This window comes from Phasianus colchicus, chromosome 2, assembly GCF_987193195.1.
Source record: "Phasianus colchicus chromosome 2, bPhaCol1.hap1.1, whole genome shotgun sequence".
In the NCBI taxonomy this organism is placed as follows: Eukaryota; Metazoa; Chordata; class Aves; order Galliformes; family Phasianidae; genus Phasianus; species Phasianus colchicus.
Genome location: NC_143437.1, coordinates 30,144,177 through 30,151,722, shown reverse-complemented (window position 1 = coordinate 30,151,722; position 7,546 = coordinate 30,144,177). Strand labels below are relative to the sequence as shown.

Here is a 7,546-nt window from a genome sequence, read left to right as displayed (position 1 = left end):
CCGCCCGACTTCAACGCTGCGGGCGGCGGCGTTCTGCAGGGCCGCTTTAAGGCGGAAGGAGCCGCCGGGCGGGGCGGGGCGGGGCGCACCGTGCCTATATAAGGGAGCCCAATCGGGGTGGTGGGGGTTCTTTTTTGCACCGCCCGACTGCAGGCAGCGAGGTTCGGGCGGCGCTGGTTGGGGGGGCTGTTATCGCTGTAGTTACCGCTGTAGGCCTGGTGCAAACGGCGTGGGGTTGCCTTGCAGATGCCCGAGGAAGTGCAGCATGGAGAGGAGGAGGTGGAGACGTTCGCCTTCCAGGCGGAGATCGCGCAGCTCATGTCGCTCATCATCAATACGTTCTACTCCAACAAGGAGATCTTCCTGCGGGAGCTCATCTCCAACGCCTCCGACGTGAGCCCCGGCCGCGGGAGGGTCGTCCTCTGCTGGGGGGCGGGGGGGCTGCGGCGGCCCTGAGGGTGCCCGGGGAGCGGTGGGCTGAGGCACGTGGTGCTTGGCGGCGGCTGTCCGGTAGGGGGCGGCAGCGAGCGGCACCCGTTCTCTCCTGAAGGCGCTGGACAAGATCCGCTACGAGAGCCTGACCGAGCCCTCCAAGCTGGACAGCGGGAAGGACCTCAAGATCGACATCGTCCCCAACCCGCGGGACCGCACGCTCACCCTGCTGGACACCGGTATCGGGATGACCAAGGCTGACCTCATCAACAATCTGGGCACCATTGCCAAATCGGGCACCAAAGCCTTCATGGAGGCCTTGCAGGTGGGTTGCTTTCGGCTGCCTTGGATCTCCGGCCCCACTGCCTTCCTTGCTGCGGGAGCTGCCGGCCTCCCGGTTTCCACATCTCCGGTAGCAGGGAGGTGCTGAGGGTAGGGCTGGCTGCCTGTTGTGCCTTTATCTGCGTGTACTGACCTGGCTCCCTGCTGATTGAAGCCGTTGCAAACGCTTCCTGTGTCCTTACTGTCCCTCTGCCCTCACAGGCAGGTGCAGACATCTCCATGATTGGGCAGTTTGGTGTGGGTTTCTACTCTGCCTACCTGGTGGCTGAGAAGGTGGTGGTCATTACCAAGCATAACGATGACGAGCAGTATGCCTGGGAGTCGTCAGCTGGGGGATCCTTCACTGTCCGGACTGACCATGGTACGTATGGCACAAAATCAGGTGTATCCCTGTTAGATGTGCAGTCCTTTTAATCCTTCCTAAAGTTACATTGTCAAATAGCAGTTATGTTCCCAGAGCTAGTCCTGTTTATGCGTTGCCCTTTTACACCACACCCTGAAACCCACAGCACTGTCATTTCACACAATAGGTGAGCCCATTGGACGGGGCACCAAAGTGATCCTGTATTTGAAGGAGGACCAGACAGAGTATTTGGAGGAGAGGCGTGTCAAGGAGGTGGTGAAGAAGCACTCTCAGTTCATTGGCTACCCCATCACACTTTATGTATGTGAGAGAAGTACTGTGGGGACCCCTGGGAATGCTGGAGGGAGGGATGAGAAGTGCTGGAAGGAGTATATGAGAGAAGGACAGCTATCATCTTCTGTGGCCAGAGGAAATAAGCGATTGGAGGCAAACATGATTAATATCCTGACGTGTATTCAGTCTTTGATCTGTCCAGCTGAATGCCATCTGAATTAGATATGGAGGGAGCAGGGTTTTGTGCCCACTGTTTTCTCAGACATGGTGCTTCATTACACGAATGCTGCAAGGATTTTTAAGGTTGACTGGGGAAAAAGCCCTGTTTGCAGGCATTGTACGTATTGGACAGTGATCTGTACCCAAGGGGATGCCTGTTTTGCTTGTCCAAAAAGAAAGATTTTCTGGTAGCGGTTGCTTGGGGCTGAAACTGGTCTTATGACCGTGATTCTTGTCTTTTCTTCCACAGGTGGAGAAGGAGCGTGAGAAAGAGATCAGTGATGATGAGACAGAGGAGGAGAAAGCTGAGAAAGAAGAGGAAGAATCTAAGGATGAGGAGAAACCAAAAATTGAGGATGTGGGCTCTGAGGAGGAGGAGGAGGGAGATAAAGGCAAGAAGAAAAAGACCAAGAAAATTAAGGAGAAATATATTGACCAGGAGGAGCTGAACAAAACCAAACCTATTTGGACCCGCAACCCTGATGACATCACCCAGGAGGAATATGGCGAGTTCTACAAAAGCCTCACCAATGACTGGGAGGACCACCTGGCAGTCAAGGTGGGTCCTGGGCCACTCTGGCTTCCTGGAGGGACAGAGGGCCCCTTTCTAGCTTGTACCCAAAGCCACCGTTTTGGTACAAATCTGAAGGTTTCAGGACCACTTGATGCTGCAGCCTCTATTGATTTTTGTGCAGGTGGAGGGTGGGCAGTGGCAGCCTAGAAGCTTGAACGAGAGAATATTGGGCCTCAGAGAACTATGACTTGTCTGTCCAGGCCTACTGGATGCCAGGGAAGGTTGGACATGCTGGGGGTAGCAGTGGAGCTGAAGAGGGGGAAATGCTGGCTGTATTGCAGGAGACCATGCTGTACCCCTCTGCCAGCCCTGGTGCTGAGGAGCAGTGGTTCAGCCTTCCCAGTGTAGGTGCTTGCAGTAAAATGTGGAAGGGACAGACAGTGGCAGCTCTTTTCTTATTTTGGGGCCTACAGCACTTCTCTGTGGAAGGACAGCTGGAGTTCAGGGCCCTGCTCTTCATCCCACGCCGTGCTCCTTTTGACCTTTTCGAGAACAAGAAGAAAAAGAACAATATTAAGCTGTATGTGAGGCGTGTCTTCATTATGGACAGCTGTGATGAGCTCATTCCTGAGTACCTGAGTAAGAGCCCCCCTGCCTCAGTCTCCCAGATTGAGTTGGGACACCCCCAGCCTGGTTGTGGTTCTCAGTGCCAAGTGGCTGGCTGAGATGCCAATTGCAGTGGGCTGACAGCAGTCTCTGTCTTAACACTTCTGTTATGGTAAAGTCCAGAGATGTTAATTTAATTTCCATTTCCCTTACTTAGATTTTATCCGAGGTGTTGTGGACTCAGAAGATCTGCCTTTGAACATATCTCGTGAGATGTTACAGCAGAGCAAAATCCTCAAGGTGATCCGCAAAAACATTGTGAAAAAGTGCTTGGAGCTCTTTACTGAGTTGGCAGAGGACAAAGAGAACTACAAGAAATTTTATGAGGCCTTTTCCAAGAATCTGAAGGTGAGAACTTGGACATACTGCACGTGGGGGAGGGAGGGACCTGTGACCCACCTGCCTTAGGAGCAGGCTTGTTGCAGCATCACATATTCTCTGTGAGGGTGCTGGGGTAGAGGTGGGCCTCAGAAGTACTCCAGGGAGCCTATGTGGGCAGCTGGACTTTTATGGTTAGGAGATAGTTGTGTCTTGGGGATAGCCTAGTGTACGAAAGTTCCATGCATGCTTTCTGCCCCCAGCTGGGCATCCATGAGGACTCAACAAACCGAAAGCGCCTTTCAGAGCTGCTGCGCTACCACACATCTCAGTCAGGTGATGAGATGACTTCACTTTCAGAGTATGTGTCCCGTATGAAGGAGTCACAGAAGAGTATCTACTACATCACAGGTGAGCCAGATCTCTGCTGATGAAGTGGGTTATCTGTCTTCCAGCTTTAAATTCTTTCAGGCAAATCTGCCTGAAAGGCCCTCTCTGCTGAAAGACAGACCATTCTGGGTGCTGGGACAAGGCTATCAGGCCCAGAGCCCTAGCTGCAGCCAACTTTCCATCAGGGGCTCTGAGAGACTAGTATTTTCTATCACACTATAAACAGCTCCTAAATCTTTGTGACATCTTGATTCTAAACCCATAAACGCAGGGGAGAGCAAGGAACAGGTTGCCAACTCGGCCTTTGTGGAGCGTGTGAGGAAGCGTGGCTTTGAGGTGGTGTACATGACGGAGCCTATTGATGAATACTGCGTGCAGCAGCTCAAGGAGTTTGATGGGAAAACCCTAGTGTCAGTTACTAAGGAGGGGTTGGAGCTACCTGAGGATGAGGAGGAGAAAAAGAAGATGGAGGAGAGCAAGGCCAAGTTTGAAACCCTCTGCAAACTCATGAAGGAAATCCTGGACAAGAAGGTGGAGAAGGTGAGATGGTTAAGGAGCTCAGCCCAGGGCTGTGTCCTGGGCTGGTGGGAGGAGGGCTGGGCCCCTCCATGATACAGACAAGGGTCCCAGATCAATGCATGCCTCTGATCTCCCTCATCTCCTGCAGAGGAGCCGCTAAAGGAGACTGAAGGTCCCAGCATGCACTGCACCATCTTGCTCTAAGCAGCCAGGCTGCAGGGGAAGGGCTCTGACCCAAATACGTGCATTGATGGGAGACGGTAAGTGTGGGAAACGTAGTGGGTACTGAAGATGCTGGCTGAGCTGTCCAAACTGTTCTGTCAAGCAATTTTGGAGCTGTTTTGAAGGATCCCTGTTTGCTTTGGGCTGTCCTCAGGCGAACCTGGGATGATTACATGGTATTGTGTGTTGGGGCTGGGTCCGTTCTGGGGTATACTGGGAGCCTTGCTCTCCTAACTCTTGGCTACCTTGTCAGGTAACTATCTCAAACCGCTTGGTCTCATCTCCCTGCTGCATTGTCACCAGCACATATGGTTGGACAGCAAACATGGAGCGCATCATGAAGGCTCAGGCGCTGCGGGACAACTCTACCATGGGCTATATGATGGCCAAGAAGCACCTGGAAATCAACCCTGACCACCCAATTGTGGAAACACTCCGTCAGAAGGCTGATGCTGACAAGAATGACAAAGCTGTCAAAGACTTGGTGATCCTACTCTTTGAGACTGCTCTGCTGTCCTCTGGCTTCTCCCTGGAAGATCCTCAGACCCATTCCAACCGCATCTATAGGATGATCAAACTGGGGCTTGGTACGTGTCCGTGCAGCTTCTGGAGAAGGTTCTGGTGAGGCTAGCTCCCCTTTTAAATGGGATTTTCTCAACCTGATGTGAAATCACCTGCCCAAGTCTCTGCAGAAGTGCATATCCACAGTCCCTTCTCACCTTTGCTCCTGGCTTGACACCATATAGGTGCCCAAGTTGTCTGAGCTGGAGTTTCCTACAGAAGTTATTAGGAAAGGAGTGATGTGCCTTGGCAGAAGCAGGCAGCCTAGCTTCCTGTGGCCTGTGCAGCAAAAACAATGTGTAGTTGAGACATGAGGGGAAGGCCAGTAAGTGAACAGTGCTGCTGTGATACACAAAAGTAGCTGGGTGTGTAAGGGGGCTGGGGGCAAGTGGAAATCTCAAGCAATGTTGTCCTGGCCTCATGGCCACCACCAGGCTTCCCAGGTGACACTGAGGTTCTTGCAGTAAATGTCAAAAGTCTACCACGGGAAAAAGGGCACGGCCCTATGTTCAGAGAGCTTGCTTACACTCAGATTTGTCTCAAACTATCTTTTTAGGCACAAATGTAAATGAGGAAGTGCTGTGGCTTGGCATAATTCCTGGGTGCTGTTGCTTGGGCTCCTGATGAGCCAGCCTTTGTTGTGGGACTGTGGGACTCAGGTGTCTCTTGGAGGCTTCATCTTTTCTTTCCCTTTTCTCTCCTAGGTATTGATGAAGATGAGGTGATTGCAGAAGAGTCCAATACAGCTCCTCCTGATGAAGTCCCACGTCTGGAGGGAGATGAAGACACATCCCGCATGGAAGAGGTGGACTAAAGAAGTGGTCTCTTCCATCTCCTGTCAGACCTCTATCCAATCTCATGTGTGTTTAGAAAAGGGGTCTCTGGTCCCACCGGCTTTTGGCTCCTTGATGGTGTCTTCTGGAATTTTTTTCTTTTTGTAGTGGGGAATGGAAACAGGGTTCCCTGTTTGTCAGTAATGAGCAAGTCAGGCAGCCCTGGGCATGTCTGTTGTGTGTATTTCTACTTGTGTAAGATCATCTAATGGGGAATGGAGGTGTGGAGGGGTCAGTCTTCCTCTTTCTCACACCCCATGGGATCTCCCATGCTCAGCTGAGGTGAAGAGAGTCCTTTCTCTCCAGCCCCCCCAGAGTAGGATTGTATTTTGGTTGGCTTGGTTATTTTTTATTGATTTTCCTGATGTTTTGTTCTACTGGAATTAAAGTGTCAAAAGATCAAGGTTTACATAAAAGGTTCTATTGTGTTTCATGCCCAGAAAGAGGAAGGTGAGGATGATCAATTCCAGAGATTTGAGCCCTGGAAGGGAAGTTATGCAGAGCCCAGCTGGTGCTGTCCTGAGAGGACTGACAGGCCTGTTTTGCCTGCAGGCACACTTCCTTGCATTGGAGGGCTGCTGGGACTCTTATCCCCTGCCATGTATAAGCAGGGGGTTATATGAACCTGGGGTAGCACTTGCAGGAGACAGAATGCAGGAGAGAGGTTCTTGTTCTAGCTGCACCACTGCCTATCCCTGCCTCCAGGAGACAAGGTGAGGAGGGGATTACTGGCTCAGAGGAGAACTTAGGAGCCTGCCCTGAGGAAACTGTCCTTTGGCTTGCATCAAGCTGTGGCCTTGGCTCCCTTTCTCTTCTGGGCGTCATAGCTGCATGTGCTGAGAGGGCTGCAGTGCAGCCTGAGCTCTCTCCAGAAGTTGGGGAAGAGATAGATGGCCTGCCTTCAACACTCTTGGCCTCTGTAGTTAAAAAGCCACCACCACAGGTTCAAACTGTTGTGCTCTTTCTGAACTGCAATGTGAAGGCAGGGTCTACTCTGACTAGGTTTGAGTTGTGCTTTAGCTCATCTCTGCTACTTCTGTGCTTTCGTAGAGAGTACCCTCTGAGAAAGGTGAGAAAGGACCTGCTGGGCAGGAGAGGTGATCCCCAGCTCTCTGCCTACAACCCTGCATGACCTGCAGCTGGTGAAGAAATCTTTTCAAGCTGTGTTTGTCAGCTGAATAAGCTAACAGGACGTGAGTGTGTGTTGCTGCTGGCTGGTCTCATCAGACCGTCTCTCTGTCTCTGGTCTGGAGCAGTGACAGGAGCCATCTGCTTGTTCCCTTGCAGCACAGAGTTGAGATGGGGGTGGGAGGAGAGTAACTGCTGGGGACTTCAGCTGCCTCTGCTCAGTTCTTATGTCAAACTGCTTTTGCAGGTTTTGCTCTAGACTTCACTTTTCCTCCACCATCCAGCCTGCTGTTTTAAGGCTTCTGCAGCCCTTTGGGCTTAGCAGCACCTTGCTTTAACCTGTTTCTTGGATGACTGAGAGGCCTGGGGCATCATCTGAGCCATCTGCTCTTTGTATCAAACTTAAACTAAAGCTGTAGGGCTTGTCACCCTCTGCCTCATTGGCCTCTGGGGTTGGGCAGGGGAAAGTGACATCAAGTCATACTTGACTGCATGCCAGCAGCCACAGTCACAAAATGAAGTGGATGTTTTAGCCAGCATCCATCTTGAAAAGAGAAGTAGGATGTAGAGCACAGCTCTGATGGGAGCTGGAGTCATGCCGGCACATCAAGGCACTGCAAGACACAGTACAGCAATGATAGAAGCTGAAGGAGACAAACAGAAGGGGGAGTGGAACCAGAAGTGGAAGGAAGCAGAGGTGTAAATGGAAGATGAGGTGGAAGCACAAGCAAAGTGAAGTGGAAAGAATTGGAAGCGACAGTGGAA

The 7,546-nt window shown here is 51.8% G+C and overlaps 1 protein-coding gene across 4 annotated transcripts; it reads left to right on the top strand.

The window, feature by feature from the left end:
• The first annotated feature begins 67 nt into the window (after positions 1-67).
• Positions 68-6,069, top strand: HSP90AB1 (heat shock protein 90 alpha family class B member 1). 4 transcript variants are annotated; one of them, XR_016464111.1, is made up of 12 exons: positions 68-161; positions 247-393; positions 551-757; positions 976-1,135; positions 1,305-1,438; positions 1,881-2,189; positions 2,618-2,783; positions 2,968-3,158; positions 3,392-3,539; positions 3,790-4,058; positions 4,186-4,297; positions 4,513-4,653. XR_016464111.1 is itself a non-coding variant. In XM_031593904.2 (12 exons), the coding sequence occupies exons 2-12, from the start codon at positions 247-249 to the stop codon at positions 5,632-5,634; spliced, it is 2,175 nt and encodes a 724-aa protein (XP_031449764.1). In that variant the 5' UTR covers positions 68-161; the 3' UTR covers positions 5,635-6,069. The 4 variants fall into 4 exon arrangements, 3 of the variants coding, with proteins under 3 accessions (XP_031449764.1, XP_089991350.1, XP_089991351.1); XM_031593904.2 differs by lacking the exon at positions 4,186-4,297 and adding an exon at positions 5,525-6,069 and having other exon boundaries at positions 4,513-4,846; XM_090135224.1 differs by lacking the exon at positions 4,186-4,297 and adding an exon at positions 5,525-6,069 and having other exon boundaries at positions 551-761; positions 980-1,135; positions 4,513-4,846.
• The last annotated feature ends 1,477 nt before the right edge of the window (positions 6,070-7,546 follow it).